The sequence below is a fragment of the Trachemys scripta genome, chromosome 16 (genome assembly GCF_013100865.1).
Source record: "Trachemys scripta elegans isolate TJP31775 chromosome 16, CAS_Tse_1.0, whole genome shotgun sequence".
NCBI classification, from domain to species: domain Eukaryota; kingdom Metazoa; phylum Chordata; order Testudines; family Emydidae; genus Trachemys; species Trachemys scripta.
This window is the reverse complement of record NC_048313.1, coordinates 2619800-2639607: the sequence shown is the minus strand read 5'-3', so window position 1 is coordinate 2639607 and position 19808 is coordinate 2619800. Positions and strand designations below refer to the sequence as shown.

Below are 19808 nucleotides of genomic sequence, written 5' to 3'. Positions count from 1 at the left end.
CCCCCGCCCCGCTCCCGGTAGCCCGGCGCCCCGCACCGAGCTCCCACTCCGCTCCCCAGCACAGTGCCCCCCCCCCCAAGCCCCCGCCCCACTCCCCCCAGCCCAGCGTCCCCTGCTGAGCTCTGCCCCACTCCCCACAGCTCGGCGCCCCCGGCACTTCCCCGCCCATCCCTGCTGCTGGCTCCTGGCACCTCCCACCTGCCCCACTTACATGCGACTTGGACCAGTAGATGAACACCTCGCCCACCATGCGGAACAGCTCCTCGGCGTCCGAGTTGGGCTCCATCAGCCACTTGGCCCTGGGGACACACAGGGCACCATCAGCTGATGCCCGACCTCCGCCTGGCACTGACAGGGCCCCCTGGGCCCGGGGGGGCTTTCCGAGCTCTGGCAGGATTTGAACCAGGGACCCTGCTATCCAAAGCTGGAGCTGCTGGAGTTCTGAGGGGGCGTGGCTCCCTCAGGCTGGGCCCCGCCTCCTCACATGGCCCCTGAAGCAGGCCCCGCCCCCTTCCATGGCATGCCTGGCCAGGCCCCGCCCCTTCCTGTGGCAGACACAGCAGGCCCCACCTCCTGCCGTGGCTCTCCCAGGCCAGGCCCCGCCCCCTGCCGTGGCTTTCCCGCCCAGGCCCCGCCCACCTGTTGTTGTCCACGTAGCGGATGAGCAGCGGGTAGAGGGCGTACAGGTCCCGGCAGAGCACCGAGAACTCGTCCCGGATCAGCAGCTCCGCGTCCTCCGACTCGGTCTTGGCCTCCAGCCGCAGCTGCTCCTCCTCGGCCACCACCTTCCCCGAGCGCTTCTTCAGCTTGTCCATGGTGGGGATGAAATGCGAGCGCAGCAGCTCGGGCCGCGCCTTGCTCACGATGGGCTGGGCGAAGACTGGGTGGGAAGCGGGGCGGGGGTGAGCCAGTCAGCCGGTTTCCCCCCGGGGCTGGATCAGAGGGGAAAGGTCCTGCGCCCCTTCCCTGCCCCCCTGCAGGGCTGGATTGGAGCTGGTGCCCCCTAGAGGAGAAAGGCCTCATGTGCCATTCACCGCCCCCCACCCCGAGCCAGTCAGCCCCCCACATGGGAGCCAGCACCCCCTGAAGGGGAAAGGCCCTGCATCTCATTCCCTGCCCCCCTGAGCCAGCCAGCCCCCGTCGCCCGGATCAGAGCTGGCGCCCCCACAAGGGGAAAGGCCCCGTGTCCCATTCCCCGCCCACTTGATCCAGTCAGTCCCTGCCCTGGGGCTGGGTCAGGGCTGGTGCCCCCTAGAGGGGAAAGGCCCCATGTCCCATTCCTCACCCCCCTGAGCCAGCCAGTCCCCTGGGTCTGATCTGGTGCCCCCCCCCGAGCCCCTGCCCCTCCCCCGGTACCTGCCAGCCTCTTCATCCAGGAGGCCTCGTCAATGCCCAGGTTGTTGACGATGATGCGGAGGATGTTGCCCAGCAGGGTGTTGAGGTGCTCGGAGGTTACCTGGGTGCACCAGGGCCCCTGGGGGACGGTCTCGGGGCCCCGCTCCCACCAGCGGGGCAGGTAGTTGCAGAGCATGGGCAGCGTGACCTCGATGACGTGCGGCATCTCGGTGTAGCGGGCGCCCGACTCCGCCAGCCCGCTGATCTCCTTCATGAGCCGCTCCAGCTCCGGGATGTCGGGACACATCTCCTCCACGCAGCTGGGCAGCCCGAGGACTGTAGGGGGCAGGCGTGAGGGGGCAGCCCCAGGGACGCCCCGTGGGGAGGGAGCATTACCCGGGGATCCCACGGAGCGGGCCGAGTTACAGGGGAAACCCTATGGGGGGGGTCCCCTGGGAATTCCTGGGACCCAGTTACATCCCCAAGGGGGGATGGAGCCACAGAGCGCGGGGCCCTTTGGGCTCTGGGGCTCGTCCCAAGGAGAACCCCCAAACCGCAGACACAGGTGGGGCTACCCCTGTGTCTGTGGTGGGCTGACGGGCGTGGGGGGCCGATGGGGTGTGTGAGAGCTGACGGGGTGCGGGGAGCCCACGGGGGGCTTTGGGGGCTGACAGGCATGGGGGGCCGACGGGGCGGGGGGGGACTCACTAGCACGCTCCCGCGGCGACTTGGTGGTGTAGACGGAGCATGGATTGTGCATGTTCAGGTGTGGCTCCAGGAAGGCCACGGGCATCGCGGCTGCCAACCGGGCCAAACACTCGCCCAGGGCGGGGCGCTGTCTGGGGAGGGGAATCAGAGACCCTTCAGCTGGACACTCAGCCCCGGCCTGGCTCCCCCCCCCCCCCCGGCTCCACGGCCCCTGCGCCCTCCCCCCTGCCCCCCCCGGCTCCACGGCCCCTGCGCCCTCCCCTCTGACTTCCCCGGCTCCATCGCCCCTGCGCCCTCCCCTCTGACCCCCTCCGGCTCCATTGCCTCTGCGCCCTCCCCTCCGACCCCAGCCCCATCACCCCTGAGCCCTCCCCTCCGATCCCCCACGCCCCAGCCCCTCAACTCACCGCTCCACGTAGGGGTTCCTGGTGGTGCCCAAGGAGTAGATGCTACACAGGGTCCGGTAGCAGGAGACTTGGACGTCGTCCACTGGGGGGAGAGGGGGCAGATCAGAGGGGGGGGGCATTGCCTAGCTCTTGGCGGTGATTCACCATGGAAACGGCGGCCCTGCGGCTGGGGTGGCCCCCGTGTGGGGTGGCGAGGCGCCTAGCGCTGCCACTTGGTGCCGGTTACGTGGACTCTATGGGGCCTGGGCTGCCAGGTCCTGCTGGGCCATGGGGGTCCGGCCCCACCCCTGGCACCCCTCCAAATTCCCTGCCCCCCTCCCCGGCACCCCCCGTCCCCAATCCCCAATCCCTCCCTCTGCCCCTGGTGCCCACTAGCACCCCCCACTCCCTGGTGCTCCCACCCCCCCGCCCCTATGGCTCCCCCCTCCCTGAGGCCCCAGCTCCCCCTTACGGATGACGTCGTCCCCGAACTGGTGCTGGGCGATGTGTTCGAAGAGGGAGGTGAGCACGGGCAGCAGCACCACCGTGGTGTAGTTGATGTTCTGCGCCACGCCCTTCACCTGGGTGCGGGACTGCGACACCTTGCCCAGCTTGAGGTTCTCCACCATCTTCTCGATGTCCTCCGAGGCGCTCTCGAAGAACGAGCGCAGCCCGGCCTTGACGATCTCTGGCCCTGACTTCATCACGGTCCTGCCGCAAGAGTGGCTCAACCGCGGGGTCCCTGTGTAACCTGCCCTGCGCCCCACCCCAGAGGGGACGCATCTCCGCACCGGGCGAGGGGTCCCTGTGTAACCTGCCCCGCGTCCCACCCCAGAGGGGACGCATCTCCGCACCGGGCGAGGGGTCCCTGTGTAACCTGCCCCGCGCCCCACCCCAGAGGGGACGCATCTCCACGTTGGCGAGGGGTCACTGTGCAACCAGCCCCGCGCCCCACCCCAAAGGGGATGCAACTCCGTGCCAGGCAAGGGGTCCCTGTATAACCTGCTCCATGCCCCACATCAGAGGGGACGCATTTCTATGCCAGGCGAGGGGTCCCTAGTTCTGGGCACTGTGTCTGGGTAGTGAAATCTCTCCTATTTCTTTAGCTCCCCCCTCTCGGTCTCAGTTTCTCCCCCCCCCCATGGCTCTGGCTGGCCCCAATCCTGCCCCCACCAGACGCTCCGAGGAGGGGACCCACCCCCAGGGGCTCACCTGGCATCCAAGGAGCGAGCCAAGATGTGCAGGCAATTCACCACGGCGGCAGCGTCCGTGCCTGGGGGGAGAGACCCTGCTCAGGCACTCACTGGGGCAGGGGGGATCCAGGCCTCTGGGGCAGGGGGATCCAGGCAGAGGGGCCAAGAGACACCTGTTTAGCTACAAGCCTGGGCCCTGCACAGACTCGGAGAGAAGAAGGGCCGCAGTGTGGGGGGCAGGGATACAAGGGGGAGGAGAAAGGGATTGGGACTGGGGGGCAGGACAGCCCCCGACGAGCCCAGGGCAATCTGGGATGGGTCACAACTGCTCCCTCTGGGGTTTGGCTCAGCCCAGGCCAGCCCCCGTCCCTCAGGGCTGGGCGATGGGAAGGCCAGGTGCCCCCCCTCCTCCCCCAGAGAGCCCAGCCCCACGGCGAGGGGCGCTTACCGAACAGAGAGACCCGGTGCCTGACCAGGGCTGCAAGCTTGCAGAAAAGGCTGAAGGGAGAGTGGGAGAGAGGGAAAAGAGAGAGTGAAAGAGAGAGACACTGCAGAGGACGAGTGCACACAGGGCAGAGATAGGAGGCAGAGAAGGGTGAAGGGTCAATGGGGCTCTCATCACTCCCTCATTAACAGCACTTGGGGGTAGGGAGCCCAGGGTGGGATAGCAGGGGCTGCAGGTTGGGAGTGAGGGGCACTGGCAGAGCTGGGGTGGGGGAGCCCAGGGCTGGGATAGCAGGGCTGCAGGTCAGAGGTGAGGGGCACCAGCAAAGCCCCATACCTGGAGCTCTGAGTCACCATGCGGGGGAGAGCGGTTAAGCCTCTGGCTGCCACGTGGCTGGATGGGGGCATCTGGTCCAATGCACACCGGGGACCAGGCAGCACTGAGAGTGACACCCGGGTATGGCCCCCCTCCCCTGCCCAGGGCCCCCCCCCCCACTTACCTGGTGATCATCTCCTTCTCCTTGTTGGAGGCATGGCCCCCGCTGCCCAGCACCTTGGCGGGTGTGGACAGGAAGTAGAGGCAGTGGTTGTGGAAGTACTGGTTGATGAGAGGCAGCAGGATCTGGGGGGGGGGAGGTGGTTCAGTGGAGGGGGGAGACATCACCATGGCTGGCAGCACCCCTTAACCGCTGCCCACCCCCCTCATGGGCTGGGGTGAATGTCAGGGTCCCCACAGGGAGAAAATGTGACCTCCTCCCCACACATGGCACAGACAGTGACCTGGGACAAAGAGACACCCCCCACACACCCCGAGCCGGGCACCACACCCAGGAGACGGAGGGTGAGTGAGGACAATGGGGAGTCGGAGTAACAGTGGTGTTAGCTCAGCCTGGCTTCGCTCCCTTTCCCCCGCTACCTGCTAGTGCCGATAACACCGGAGCTCCGAGGACAGACGCACCGGACAGCCTGCGCTACCTGCCAGTGCCGATAACACTGGAGCTCCGAGGACAGACGAACCGGGCAGCCTGCGCTATCTGCCAGTGCCAATAACACCGGAGCTCCGAGGACAGACGAACCGGGCAGCCTGCGCTATCTGCCAGTGCCAATAACACCGGAGCTCCAAGAACATAAGAACGTAAGAATGGCCGTACTGGGTCAGACCAAAGGTCCATCTAGCCCAGTATCCTGTCTACCGACAGTGGCCAAAGCCAGGTGCCCTAGAGAGAGTGAACCTAACAGGTAATGATCAAGTGATCTCTCTCCTGCCATCCATCTCCACCCTCGGACAAACAGAGGCTACGGACACCATTCCTTACCCATCCTGGCTAATAGCCATTAATGGACTTAACTACCATGAATTTATCTAGTTCTCTTTTAAACACTGTTATAGTCCTAGCCTTCACAACCTCCTCAGGCAAGGAGTTCCACAGGTTGACTGTGCGCTGTGTGAAGAAGAACTTCCTTTTATTTGATTTAAACCTGCTGCCCATTAACTTCATTTGATGGCCCCTAGTTCTTATATTATGGGAACAAGTACATAATTTTTCCTTATTCACTTTCACCACACCACTCATGATTTTATAGATCTCTATCATATGCCCCCTTAGTCTCCTCTTTTCCAAGCTGAAAAGTACTAGCCTCTTTAATCTCTCCACATATGGGACCGGTTCCAAACCCCTAATCATTTTAGTTGCCCTTCTCTGAAACTTTTCAAATGCCAGCATATCTTTTTTGAGATGAGGAGACCACATCTGTACACAGTATTCAAGATGTGGGCGTACCATGGATTTATATAAGGGTAATAAGATATTCTCTGTCTTATTCTCTATTCCTTTTTTAATGATTCCTAATATTCTGTTTGCTTTTTTAACTGCCACTGCATACTGCATGGACGTCTTTAGAGAACTATCCATGATGACTCCAAGATCTCTTTCCTGATTAGTTGTAGCTAAATTAGCCCCCACCATATTGTATGTATAGTTGGGGTTATTTTTCCCCAATGTGCATTAATTTACATTTATACACATTACATTTCATTTGCCATTTTGTTGCCCAATCACTTAGTTTTATGAGATCTTTTTGAAGTTCTTCACAGTCAGCTTTGGTCTTAACTATCTTGAGCAGTTTAGTATCATCTGCAAACTTTGCCACCTCACTGTTTACCCCTTTCTCCAGATCATTTATGAATAAGTTGAATAGGATTGGTCCTAGGACTGACCCTTGGGGAACACGACTAGTTACCCCTCTCCATCCTGAAAATTTACCATTTATTCCTACCCTTTGTTCCCTATTTTTTAACCAGTTCTCAATCCATGAAAGGACCTTCCTTCTTATCCATGACAATTTAATTTACATAAGAGCCTTTGGTGAGGGACCTTGTCAAAGGCTTTCTGGAAATCTACGTACACTATGTCCACTGGATTGCCCTTGTCCACATGTTTGTTGACCCCTTCAAGGAACTCTAATAGGCTAGGTCTACACTACGGAGGAGGGAGGGGGGGAGTCGACCTAAGATACGTATTTTAGGTCGACTTACCTGGCTGTGAGGACGGCGGCGAGTCGACCGCTGCCGCGCCGCCGTCGACTCCGCTTCCGCCTCTTGCCGTGGTGGATTTCCGGAGTTGACGGCAGAGCCATCGGGGATCGATTTTATCGCGTCTTCACTAGACGCGATAAGTCGATCCCCAATAAATCGATTGCTACCCGCCGATCCGACGGGTAGTGAAGACGTGCCCATAGATTAGTAAGACATGATTTCCCTTTACAGAAACCATGTTGACTTCTGCCCAACAATTTATGGACAGACACACCGGGCAACCTGCGCTACCTGCTAGTGCCGATAACACCGAAGCTCCAAGGACAGACGCACCGGGCAGCCTGCGCTACCTGCCAGTGCCGATAACACCGGAGCTCCAAAGACACAAGCATCAGGCCACCTGAACTGCGTTACAAAGGCAACAATATCCCAGCCTCCAGCACTTAATACTCCCCCACGGCTCAGATACCCCTTCCCCAGGATCAAAACCCCTCCTCCACACTCCCATGGCTCAGCACCCCCTTCCCACCGGAGGAGCCCCCCTTTGACCGCAGGGGGGATGGACCAGTCTGGACAAACTTACCTTGGCAAAGAACTTGATCTCCTGCTCGTGGGGCGATTTCTCCACCCGCCCGCTGCTCACTACGGCCTCTGCAAGGAGACAAGATGCTGTGAGCACCTGGGGGACTGTGGGGATTTTTCCTCCTTCCCGACCCCGGGACTCTGGGTAGATTCAAGCTTTAATACGTTCAGGCAACTTTTCCATATTTCTGCAGATGCCTCCAAGCCCCTGGGGAGCTGCTGGCACCCAGGAGAACCCAGGAGTCCTGGCTCCCAATTCCCCTGCTCTAACCCCTAGACACCACTCCCCTCCCAGAGCTGGGCACAGAACCCTGGAGTCCTGGCTCCCAGCCCCTCCTCCAATCCCTGGATTTACTGCCCGCCCCAGAGACACAGGGTGCGGCCGAGCCGCTGTGGGTCCCAATGGTTCTGGGAGGGGGCAGCCAGGGGCGCATGGTGGAGGGTGTGCGCCCTACCCAGGTGGGCGATGAACTCTTGCGAGATGTCCATCCACTTGAGCAGCTGCTGCAGGAAGCCGTAGGCAAATCGCTTCTCGATGGAAGAGGAGTCGAGCTCCATGTCCTTCAGCCCCCTGTGGGAGAGCAGGGTCAGGGCACTGGTGTCTCCAGCCACAGCCCGGGGGGAACAGACAGTGACAGACCCACTCCTGGGGAAGGGAATAGACTGGCGGGGACAATCCCGCCCTTGGGGGGGAACAGGTGAGGGGGACAGTCTGGCCCCCCAGGGGCAATGGACTCGATGGGGTGATCCCCCCCATCCCCTCAGATGGGGATGAGGCCTGACGTGCAGCCCATGGGATGGGGGGGGAAGGGGGCCCAGGGATCCCAGAAGCACAATGAGCCATGGAGAGGTGTCGTCGTCATTCTCCTCGCCCGGCAGGGCCCCGTCCCCACCTGGTCACAGCGTAGCCGTTCATCTGTAGGAATTTGAGCAGCTCCTGGGCCTTCTCGCGGTCCCGGGCCTTCTCCTTGGCCGTCAGCGTGTCGTAGGGCACCAGCAGCGGGTGGGAGCCGCCCCCTGCGGAGAGAGACGTCAGCCGGGGGCAGACTCTGGGCTGGGGAAGGCGCAGACAGAGACGCTCCCCGGGGGGGGACGGACGGAGACACACACCTTTGGCCCCCCCCGCCTCCTTCTTCTTTTACGCCCCCGGGTGTTGTGATAGTTCTCAGCCAGCTGCTCTGCCATGGCCTGGGGGGGGGAGGGGGGGGTTGTGAGCTATTCACCCCCTCGTGGGGCACTATGGGGCCCACCCAGCCAGGGAGTGTGACCTATTTCACTCCATGGAGCACACCCAGATGTACCAATCCCATCACGGCCCATCCCTCCCCCACCTGACCTCCACTGGCCCGGGGCGGACGTGTCTCACCTGCAGCTCCCGGGAGAGCGTCACCCCCAACAGGTCGATGGGCTGGGGGTTGTAGCCGTGGCTGGGGTCGTAGGTCGCCTGTGGGGGAGCGATTAGAGTTCAGAGGGGCTGTTTCCCTCCCCCCCCCATGCAGGTCGTACCATCACTGCCCCACGTTTCCCCTCCCACATCGCACCTCCATGCTGGCTGGATCTGGAGCGTCTCCCTCTGTGTGTCATGGGCCCTCTACTGCTCCCGGCTGGTGGGGATCCTCTGTGGTTCACAGGCTGGTGCTCTCGCCCACCCAGCTCCGAATGCCCATGCTTTGTGTGGCCTCCGGGCACCCATGGGGCTAGAGGCCTGCAGGTTCATTCCAGGGGGTGGGGGTGGCCCTCAGAGTGTCAGGCTGGCCATAGAGGCCAAGCTGCCCCCCTACAAACCCACCCTAGGCGGGGCTCGCTTCGCTGGATGGGCAGCTCAGTGCTCCCCTCCCCCCACGGAGTCTGCTCCCAACAGCAGAACTGGGGAGAGAACCCAGGAGTCCTGGCTCTCAGCCCCCTGCTCTGACCACTGGACCCAAGTCCCCTCCCAGAGCTGGGGAGTCCAGATCCCCAAAAACCCCTTCCCCTGCTCTAACCACTAGACCCCACTCCTCTCCTAGAACCGGGACAGAACCCAGGAGTCCTGAGCCCCCCACGAGCCGCGCTGCCCTCACCTGGGCCGACTGCGAGATCTTCCGCGTCTTCTTCTTCTCTGTCTTCTCCTCCTCGCCCTCGTGGGGCTTCTCCACCGTCCACTCCCAGGCGATCATGGCTTTGAGAGACTCCTTGATGGGCCAGCGGTAGATCTCCTTGTCCTGCGGGGCCAAGCCGGGTGCTGGCTCAGGGCTTGGTCAGGGGCAGGGTGGGGAGGCGGGTAGCAGGACGGGAGGACACCCCCCTTGGACTGAGGGCTGAGAACCGCACCGCCGGGGAGACGGAGGGGGATGGGGGGCGGAAACCAGGGTCTCCGTCCCCAATCTGTGCAGCCTGGCAGGTGCATTGTGGGAGTCTGGCTGGCGGGGGGGCGGCTGGAGTGTGTGTGGGGGTGCAGGTGGGGGGGCCAATGGGCTGAGGCCAGGAGGGGGAAGGGCGGGTACCTTTTCAGAGAAGGTCTTGTAGGGACGCAGCATGGGGTGGGTCTTGGCCTCCTCATCGATCGTCTCCCCGAAGGTCCAGTTGTTCTGGATCTGCCGGAGGAAAGGTCCCAGGTGTTGGCCCCAGGGGTCATGACCAGAGGGGGTGGGGTTGGGGAGTAACAAGGGAAGTCACACAGAGGGCAAAGGTCACGGGGTGGACCTGGGGGTCATGGGGAGGTCTCACTGAGGTCACCAGGAGGTCAGGAGGTCCTGAGGGTTCACAGCAAGGGTAGAGTCACAGGGAGTCATGGGGAGGTCACATTGGGGAAGCAGTGCATTGTGGTCTAGCAGGGGCAGGAGAAGCAGTGCATTGTGGGCTGGCAGGGGGGGATCAGTGCTTTGTGGGCAAGTGGAGGAAGCAGTGCATTGTGGGTTGGCAGGGGCAGGGGAAGCAGTGCATTGTGGGCCGATGGAGGAAGCAGTGCATTGTGGGTTGGCAGGGGCAGGGGAAGCAGTGCATTGTGGGCAAGTGGAGGAAGCAGTGCATTGTGGGCCGGTGGAGGAAGCAGTGCATTGTGGGCCGCGGGCCCTGTACCTTGTCAAAGGCCCACTTCTCGTGCGTGTGCTCGGCGTATTTGTTGATAAACGTGTCCAGCTTCTCGGGGATGATGACGCTGTGGGGGGGGGGAGCAGTGCTCAGGGGGGAGCGTCCGAGCGGGGCCGGGCCACGCGGGGTTTGGGGGGGGGCAGGGTTGGGGGGGCGCAAACTCCATCCCAGAGGAATGCTGCCCTATAGCCCAGCACTCCCAATGGGGGTGCCTGCCCCACAGAGCCCTGGGACGGGAACAGCAGGGGACTGTGGGTTGGGAGTGAGGGGCACCGGCAGAGCCGGGGGGGCAGGGGGCTGTGGGTCGGGAGTGAGGGGCACCGGCAGAGCCGGGGGGGCAGGGGGCTGTGGGTCGGGAGTGAGGGGCACCGGCAGAGGGGGGGCAGGGGGCTGTGGGTCGGGAGTGAGGGGCACTCCCAGGGGGCAGGAGGATCTACGCCACCCAGGGCCCCCCCATGACCCCAGTCCGGGAGCTCCTCACTTGAGGGTCTCGACGGGCTTGGGGTCGAAGTTGCCCTCGGCGTCCACAGAGGCCTTCTTCTCCATCTTGGAGGAGTAGCTGGCGTCCACGTAGTCGGGGGGCAGGGCGCCGGCGATGGCGCACAGGCAGGGCATGGCCAGCTTGTACAGCTCCGCCTTGAACTTCTGCAGGGGGGGCGGGGTCAGGGGGGCCCAGCCGGCACCCTGCCCCCAGCCCCCCCATTCCCTCCCCCGTTCTGCCCCCCAGACCTCCCTCTCCTCCCCCATCCTCCCTCTCCCATTCTGCCTTCCAGCCCCCTCCCCTATCACCCCTCCCCCATCTTGCCCCCACAGTCCCCAGCCCCTGTCTCCCCTAATCACACAATAGTACCCACTCCCCCCGCCCCCCGCACCTTGTGGGCCAGGGAGTCGAAGATGCCCCAGAAGAGCTTGCGGGTGAGGTGCAGTTCCTCCTCGGAGCTCACCCCGTAGCTGGCCCAGCCGGTGGGCAGACAGTAATACTTCCAGCACCGCTCGTAGTGGTTGTTCAGGAGCTGGGGGCGGATGGATACAGTTCCTGGGGGCGCCTGCTGGGTCGCAGACCGTACACAGCCCGGGGGGGGGGGGGCATCGCGGCCATGGGCACCGCCCTCCCCTGGCGCGCTGGGCACTGGGGCAGCCCCCCGAGCTGGGGGACCCCACAGCAGCCGTCGTTGGGTAGTGCCCCCTCTCTGCTGCACTGAGAGCTCACCGGCCGCGCCCCGGTGCGTTCCAGGGCCCCATGGCCCGGCTGGCCCCGCAAAGGCGCGTTCCAGGGCCCCACGGCCCCGCAAAGGCGCGTTCCAGGGCCCCACGGCCTGGCCAGCCGTCCCCACCCAGCGCATTGCATGGCACACGCTAGCGCAGCCCCCCCCTGCGTTGCATTCCTGGCAGCATCTCAGCCCCGCCCCCTCCGGCCCGGCATGTGTCAGGACAGCCCAGCCCTGCCCACCAGACAGCAGCTGTTCCACTGTGCCCGGTCCCACCCCCCCCAGCTGTAGCCGTGCCCCCCACCCGGTGTTCTCTACCACCGAGCAGCAAGCCGGCGCACGGCCTGCACAGCAGCCCCGCGTGTGTCCCCCCCCAACCCCTCACCTTCAGGGGCATCTTGGCAAACTCATTGAGGATGGGCACGTCGAAGACCAGCCGCCGCAGCAGGTGCTGTAGCATGGAGGGCCGGATGTACCTGGGGGGAGAGAGCCACTCTCACAGCGGGACATGCTGCCCGAGACACTGGAGGGGAGTGAATGAACCTGCGGAACCCCCCGCTGCAGGGTATCCCCAAGGCAAATGGCAGTGCCTGCTTGGCACGTCTCAGTTCTCAGGCTTCAGGGTGGGAGCTGACTAGTGGCTGCGGGTCAGGAAGGCCCTCCCTGCTAGGACAGCTGGGGACGCCCCGAGTAGGGCTGGCAGCCCGGTACAGCCTCCGCCGTGGATGGGGGTCTCAACACCTGGCATCGGTCGGAGCTGGGGCCGCAGTGCCACAGACCCAGCTGGTTCCACTCACAGCCAGTGGCCCCTAGCGAGGAAAGGCCTCGTGTCCCACGGCCCCAGCTGGGTCCAGCAAAACCAGGACAGGGCACCCTAGAGGGGCCAGGTCTCATGCCCTGATGGGAGTCCGAGGGGCCAGGCCCTGTGTCCCAAGAGGGCTCAGATCTGAGGTCTGAGGGGCCAAACCATGTGTCCAGTGCCCCGATTGGGGTCAAGCTGGGGGCCCAAGGGGCCAGGGGCCGTGTCCCAATGGGGGTCAGGCCAGAGGTCCAAGTGGCCAGGCCCTATGTCCCAAGGGGCCAGGCTCCAGCCCCAGGGCTCGCCGGGCCGTACCGGCAAAGGGCCATGAGACACTCCTCGATGACGTCGCGCTGGGCCTTGGTGAGGGAGCGCCCGCGGGACAGCCGGTAGATGGTGTGCAGCATGGAGTCCACCATGATGGCGCGGTGCTCGGTGCCCGCGAAGAGGGGCGCGCACTTGGTGACGAGGGGCAGCACGGCGCAGCACAGGTACCGGTTCAGGGCCAGCGCCATCTCCGTCGTGCTGAAGGCGGCCTGGGGGGGAGGCAGGTTACAGCAGAAGAGGGGCATGGGGGGATGTGACGAAGTGGGGGAGTTTCTTGTTTTTCCTTGTTTCCTATGGGGGATTTTCTTGTTTTCCCTAGGGTTTGCATGCAGAGGGGGTGGGACTCAGTGTCCCTGGGCGTTACTGGTTTAACGAGGGAGGGGAGAGGGAGTTCGTGGTTACAGAGGACCGGAGAGGGAACTTGGGACCCCAGCGATGGCCTGGAGGATGGATACCCCAGCGACTGGTGACCGGGTGACCCGCAGGCCCAGCTCGGAAGTCACAGCCGGTTCTGGCCAGTGGGAGGTCAATGGGCTGCGGCAAGGGAACCCCGGTGACCTGACCAGCCAGTTCCAGCCAGAGGTCAGAAGAGGGGAGAGGTGGCCCAGGCGACCCTGTTTCCCTGGAGAGAAGACAATGGACAGAGGGGGGTTTGGGGGAGGTGATCTCAGATGCCCAGCTGGGAGCAGGGGGGCTCGGGGCTGGAGAGGGGGAGCAGGCAGAGCCCACCTGGATGCAGGGGAGACTGGGATGTGCTGGGCTGAGGGAGGCCAGGCCTAAAGCATTGAGAGTTTCCTGTGCTGTGTTCAATGCTCAATAAACCCTCCTGTGTTAAGCTGGCTGAGAGTCGCTCCGGGCTAGAGAACAGGGGGCATCGTCCCCTTCGGGGGGTGGAGGCCCCAGGGGTCCAGAGCAAGTGGACTCCCTGAGGGGGCCACGGCGAGAGACAGACGTGCTAAGGCTCAGAGAGGTGCGGCTCCAGGAGGTGGAGGGGCCTGACCCCGAGAGAGAGTGGACCCCCGAGAAGGGCTGTCGCACTGAAAGGGGCACCCCCCATGGACCGCACGGGGCCAAGAGTGGGCACGACCTGTGAGTCCGTGACAGGGGAATCCCGGTTGGCTGCCCCACGGCCCTGCCCCCAGGTGGTGGTGGGGGGATCCCAGCTGGCTGCCCCACGGCCCTGCCCCACTCACGGTGTCGAGCGAGGCGGCGGCCCGCATGTCGGGCAGGAAGCCGACCTCCAGCACGTGCAGCAGGAAGTCCTGGCTCTCGATGCCGTAGACGCGGTCCAGGAACAGCACCATGGGCGCCTTGTGATCCGGCACGAAGCTGGCCGACATCCGGGGCTCCACCACGTTCCCGTCTGGGGGCAGACACAAGGGGGGGGGGGGCACCGGCTCAGTCCCGCTGCCCTGCCCCTCCTGGCCCCCCAAAAATGGGAGTCTCCAGGGTCCCCGAATATCAGCCCCTCACCCCCAGCCAGCTGGTCCTGGGCTTCCCTGCCCTGTGCCCTGTTCCCCATTCCCGCCCCCTGAGCCAGCCAGTCCCAACCTCGCCCCGGGGCCAGACCAGAGCCAGCCCCCAAGGGCCATTCCCCCCCCCCCTAAGCCAGCCAGACCCCCATCCCAGGTCGATGGGAGCCGCCCCCCAGAGGGGAAAGGCCCCAGGGCCCCCCAAACCAGCCAGTCCCTGCCCAGGACCGATGGGAGCTGCACCCCAGAGAGGAAAGACCCCGGGTCTCCCCGAACCAGCCAGCCCCCTGCCCTGGGTTGATGGGAGCTAGAGGGGAAAGACCCCGGGTCCCCCCGAACCAGCCAGCCCCCCGCCTAGGGCCGATGGGAGCCATACTCTAGAGGGGAAAGACCCCGGGTCTCCCCAAACCAGCCAGCCCCCAGCCCAGGGCCGATGGGCGCCGCCCCCCAGAGGGGAAAGGCCCCAGGCCCGTACCCTTGCCAAAGGCAGGGATCTGAAGCGGAAGGCTGATGATGCCGACAAGGTCGTCCAGGGGCACCAGGGAGCGCAGGATGGCCCGGATCCGCAGCGCCTCGCCCTTCCCGGCCTGAATCAGCTGTGGGCAGAGAGCGCAGGTGTCACCCAGCTGGCACCCCGCGCCCCCAGTCCTCCCCCGCCCCCGCCCGGGCGCTTACATGCATCTCGGGGGCGCAGCGCCCCAGCAGGTCGATCAGCGCCGCGTAGAAGGACATGATGGCGTTGCCCAGGTGCACTCGGTTCTCCTCATGCGTCTCCTCCCCCCCAAACCTGTCGGGCCGTAGAGAGCGAGAGTGAGGGGGGGCGGGATCCTGTCTCCCGCCAGCCCCCACCAGGGAGGAAGGGCGTGTCGCTGGTTGGGCACACGGGGGCCTGGGGTGATGGCGTGGGCAGGGTTGAGGGTGTGGGTGGGGATCCGGGGGGCGGGCAGAGAAGACACAAATGCTGGAGGACACACACGTGGGTCGGTGTGTGTGGGGCCCGGGGAAGGGAGGGTGGGTAAGACCGAGGGGGGCGCAAGGAGAGGGGAGCATGCAGGGCTGGCGGTGTGACCGGGGAAGGGATGGGTGGATCTCACCACGGGGGGCTGAGCGGGACGACACACAGGGCAGCCCCCGTGGAGTGGCGCTCTGCAAGGCAGCGTTCGCCCTGATGTGTGTAGCTGGTGGGGGACACGGGGAGGGCACACACAGACACCCTGTGCACACGCAGAGTGCGAGGTACACACCACGCCACGCACACACACACTGCCCATGTGCTCACAGCTACGCACCTGCGTGCGCACACACACAGGGTTGGTGCAAACGTGCACCGCGCATCAACCGTGCAAACACACACAACCAGCCGCACACCCAGAACACACGGTGTCCACCACGGTCTGTGCACCCCCGCGGCACAGCACACAGCTCTGTGCCCACGGCACGGCCCGGGTGCACACGCACACGCACACTCGACACTGCCCGTGCAAATCCGCGCCCGCACGCACAGCTCCCGCCGACGGTCCTTCTTCACGGTGGGCCCGTCCCGGGCCGGGTCCTCCGAGATCTTGATGGCCTCTTCGATGGCGGCCAGCAGCCCACTGCCGCCCTCGCCGCGCAGGGCAGGCCCGAAGCACTCGGGCCGGCGGATCAGTAGCCGCACCACCACATTGGCGTTCTCCTCCACGCTCTCGCCTGCAGGGGCGGGAGGGCACCGCGCTCAGACCGGCTGCCTGCCTCACTGGTGGGTGCAGGAAAGGGGAGCCCTGGCCGGGGGGGGAGACCTGGCTGGGACCCCTTGGTGCCAAGGGAGGGGGACAGGTAACCAGGGGCAGGAGGGCTGGCACCTCCCGGGGCTCTTCAATCCAAGCCAGGCTCACCTAGCAAGAGACACGTTCCTGGCCTGTCCCGAGCCGGGGGGGGCGGGGTGGGGGGGGGGGTCTTTGCCCCATGGCCCACCCTGCCCCGAGCCAGGGGGCTCCGCATACAGGGATGCCCCCCATCCCCGCCGTGCCCAGTGGCTCACCGTTGACGAAGACGGCGAAGCGCAGGAAGTCCAGGTAGCGCTCCCCCCCGCAGGGGTTCCAGCCGATGTCGGGGTAGCCCTTGGCCAGCAGCATGGGGCAGCTCTGCAGGCCGCAACTCGCCAGGTACATCACCACCTGGGGGGGGCAGGAGCATGCAGACCGTGGGGGGGGGTACTTGTCCTCCCCAAGCAGCCAAGGAGCGGGGGTTGCAGGGAAAGGGCCAGCGGGCTGACGGTGCTCGGTGAAACAATGCCCCCAATGTGTCCCCCCTCCAAACCTGCCCCCACACACGCATCCCCCTCACCCCCACCAGCCTGGTCAGTTTCAGCCTCCCCCCCTGGTCAGTTGCGCTCTGTCCCCTACCCTGCAAACCTCTCGCCCCCCCCATCCCCACAGGCCCCCCGCCCCGCCCCGCCCCGCCCCGTCCCCCACCTTCTCCAGGTCCTGCTCCTGCAGCGCCAGCGCCAGCTCGTTGTTGTCGATGACGGAGGCAGCAGCCACGTCCAGGGGCGTGGATCCCCGCATGCCTAGGGGAGAAGAGGGGCCCGCCCGGGGGAGGGCAGCGGGGTTAGCACCCGGGGGCTCGGGAAGGGGGCCGGGCGTGAGCAGGGCAGCGTGCGAAGAGCTGCCTGGCGTTGGCACACGTACTTGTGTGTGTGAGTGTGTATGTGTGTGTGTGTCACGCTGCCCCCTGCTGGAGGGGCTGAGCCCTGCTCTGGGGGGGTGTGTCCCTGCTGCCCCCTGCTGGCGGAGATCGCACCCCACCAGCTCTGTGTCCTGCGCCCCGTACTGCCAGCGGCTGTGGGGAGCTCACCCAGCCCGATGCCGCTGTTCTCCAGCAGGTAGCTGAGGTGGTCGAACATGGAGCGCTGGTTCTGGCGGCTGATGCGGCAGAAGTAGCAGAGGAAGCGGCAGCAGTTGGTGACCATCTTCGGGAAGCGAATCTCCTGGGGGGAGAAGGGGCAACAGGGCGTTGGAGATACCAGTAAATCCCTCCCCCCCATCCCTGCTCAGCCAGCCCCCACCTCCCCCACTGCTCTGGGGCAACGGGCCCTTCCCCCACCCTCCCCCTATTTCCACCCGCCCCTCTGCAGCTCTCACAGCCGGGGGGAGGGGGAGTCTCTCTCCTCCCTGCCCCCCTGACCCTGCAGCAGCAGCCCCATCTCCGAGCCGCCCTGCCACCCCCCCACAATGGGGGCACAAGAGCCTCCTCCCTATGAGCCTCCTCCCCCGTGCCCTGCCCCAGAGGCAGCTGCATCTCAGCACCAAGTGTGGGGGCCGTGTATAAACAGCCCCCGTGCCCCACCCCAGAGGGGGCTGTCTTTGGTTACTGAATACAACTTGGTGCATTGTGTGCAGTCCCTGTCCTGCAGCTGGGGTGGTCGAATAACTCCCATTCGTTGCATTTCTTTCAGGCTGGGGGTTTTCTGCTCCGGGTCTCAGTTCTTTGCCATGCTCGGCTCAGTGGGTTCTGAGCTACGCCCCACACGGCCTGGGCATTCAAGGGGACATCCAACCCCGACACACACTTCCCTCCCCCCCCCTCCCCCCACAATCGGACACTGCTCAGAGGGAGCAGGGAGGTGTGGGGCAGGCCCTATGGCAGAGCTGGGGGTGGGGCCCAGGGCTGGGAAAGTAGGGGGCTGTGGATCGGGGGTGGGGGTGCTGGCAGCAAAGCAGGGGGACCCCAGGACCAGGGGATGCCAGTGGTGAGGGGACCCCAGGGCCAGGGGATGCAGGGCATGGGGCACCGGCAGAGCATGGGGACCCCAGGGCCAGGGGGCATGGGGCGCCAGCAGTGAGGCAGGGGGTCCCAGGGGTGGGGGGTGCAGGGCGCGGGGCACCAGCAGAGCCTGGGAACCCCAGGGCTCGGCCAGTGGGGTGTGGGGCACCAGCACAGCAGGGGGACCCCAAGGCCAGGGCTGGCTGTTCTCTGAAAGGATCTGCTCTAGGAATTGTTTGGGGGCAGGACTCTGGCCTGGGTTATCCAGGGGGTCCCACGAGGACCTGGCCTGACATCAGGCTGCATGAACCCTCCACTCACCTTGGACTCGCCCCCTCCCAGCACGTTGACCATCACCTCCATGACCGTCTCGTGCATGCCCAGCGCTCGCATCAGGTTGGGGTGCTGGTAGAAGACTTTGTTGTTCATGATGTTTCTGCAGAGGGAGAAGGGGACGGGGGGATATGGACCCTGCGGAGCGAGCGGCACCAGGCTGGGCTTTAGCCACGCTGGGGGCTGAGCTGCCGGTGAAGGGAGTGTGTGTGTGTGTGAGGGGGGGGTCCTCCACTGGCCTCTCACGATCTGGAGCAGGGAAGTGTGGGTGTGACGAACTGGGACTGTTCTTACTGTGGTCTGTGAATGCTGACAGGGGAGTGTGGCTAGGATAGTCTGCGTTGGGGGATGGGAGATTGCCCGAAGGCGAATACCTGAGCATGTAACGTGAGAACCCAGGAAGGGGTTAGAGGCCAGGTGACACCTGTGCCCGGGAAACTGAACAAAGGCTGTGGGAGGGGTCGCTGAAGGGAGAGTTGCAGGAACTGGCTGGTGGAAAGTCTGGGAGGCAGACAGGACTCTGACCTCCCAAGGGGGCTGAGGGGCCCTGGGACCCCCAGATGGACCTAACTGAGGGGGGTCCTGTTGTGTGTTTCTGCAAGACCTGTCTGTGACGGAGCAGGGAGCAGGGCAGATTTGACCTGGGAATGTTGCAGGGGGATTGCAGTGAGGAGGGGCGACTTCCCTTGAAGGAAGCTACCTGAGCTGTAACCTGAGCCAGGAACGGGGGTGGGGAGAATTAACACCTTCTGCCCGGGAGACTGAACAAAGGAGAGGAGCAGCGGGAGGAGTGGGGAGTTTAGTTTTCGGTTGGGGCTGGGTGGTGCAACGCAGGGAACCCCAAGCTGGGGTCTAAGCTCCCTGAACCTCCCAGAGGGACCTAATTGAGGGGGTCTGGTCGTACCTACACGCTCTGCTTGAGACTGTGTTCCTGTCCTTAAATAAACCTTCTGCTTTACTGGCTGGCTGAGTCTCGCAGTGAATCTCGGGAAGAGGGGTGCAGGGCCCTAACTCTCCCACAATCCACGACACTGTCTTGGACTGTATTCCTGTCGTCTAAATAAACCTTCTGCTTTACTGGCTGGCTGAGAGCCATGGTGAATCGCAGGAAGCCGGGGGTTCAGGGCCTTGCGTCCCCCACACTCCGTGACAGTGGGGCAGGCCCTATGGCAGAGATGGGGATGGGGACTCCAGCGCTGGGAGAGCAGGGGGCTGTGGATCGAGGGTGCGGGGCATGGGCAGCGAGGGGACCCCAGGGCCAGAGGGGCAGGCGGCTAGGGGACCCCAGGGCTGGGGGGGGAGGCATGGGCAGCGAGGGGACCCCAGGGACAGGGGGGCAGGACACAGGCAGCGAGGGGATCCCAGGGCCGGAGGGGCAGGACACAGGCAGCGAGGGGACCCCAGGGCCAGGGGGGTGGGGCGTGGGCGGCGAGGGGACCCCAGGGCCAGGGGGGGGAAGATGCGGGCAGGAAGGGGACCCCAGGGCCGGGGGGGCAGGCGGCGAGGGGACTCCAGGGCTGGGTGGGGAGACGGCCAGGGGACCCCACGGTCGGAGGGGCAGGACACAGGCAGCGAGGGGACCCCAGGGCCGGAGGGGCAGGACACAGGAAGCGAGGGGACCCCAGGGCTGGGGGGGCAGGCGGCGAGGGGACCCCAGGGCGGGGGGGGGAGG

The 19808-nt window shown here is 64.8% G+C and overlaps 1 protein-coding gene across 1 annotated transcript in view; it reads right to left on the bottom strand.

Annotated features, from left to right (window-relative positions):
- RYR1 (ryanodine receptor 1) overlaps positions 1–19808 on the bottom strand; it is a gene marked incomplete at its 5' end in the record, with an annotated part of 95427 nt that overhangs the window by 32995 nt on the left and 42624 nt on the right. Inside the window, 29 exon segments of the mRNA XM_034792717.1 lie at positions 212–299; positions 640–880; positions 1357–1671; positions 2044–2174; positions 2451–2532; positions 2902–3140; positions 3642–3702; positions 4071–4120; positions 4567–4688; positions 7186–7253; positions 7640–7755; positions 8078–8207; positions 8303–8372; positions 8551–8628; positions 9245–9385; positions 9668–9757; positions 10242–10320; positions 10735–10898; positions 11126–11266; positions 11847–11937; positions 12576–12796; positions 13781–13950; positions 14535–14655; positions 14735–14846; positions 15562–15748; positions 16080–16215; positions 16513–16607; positions 16895–17027; positions 18125–18436. Coding sequence (XP_034648608.1) covers positions 212–299; positions 640–880; positions 1357–1671; positions 2044–2174; positions 2451–2532; positions 2902–3140; positions 3642–3702; positions 4071–4120; positions 4567–4688; positions 7186–7253; positions 7640–7755; positions 8078–8207; positions 8303–8372; positions 8551–8628; positions 9245–9385; positions 9668–9757; positions 10242–10320; positions 10735–10898; positions 11126–11266; positions 11847–11937; positions 12576–12796; positions 13781–13950; positions 14535–14655; positions 14735–14846; positions 15562–15748; positions 16080–16215; positions 16513–16607; positions 16895–17027; positions 18125–18436 — 3984 coding nt within the window.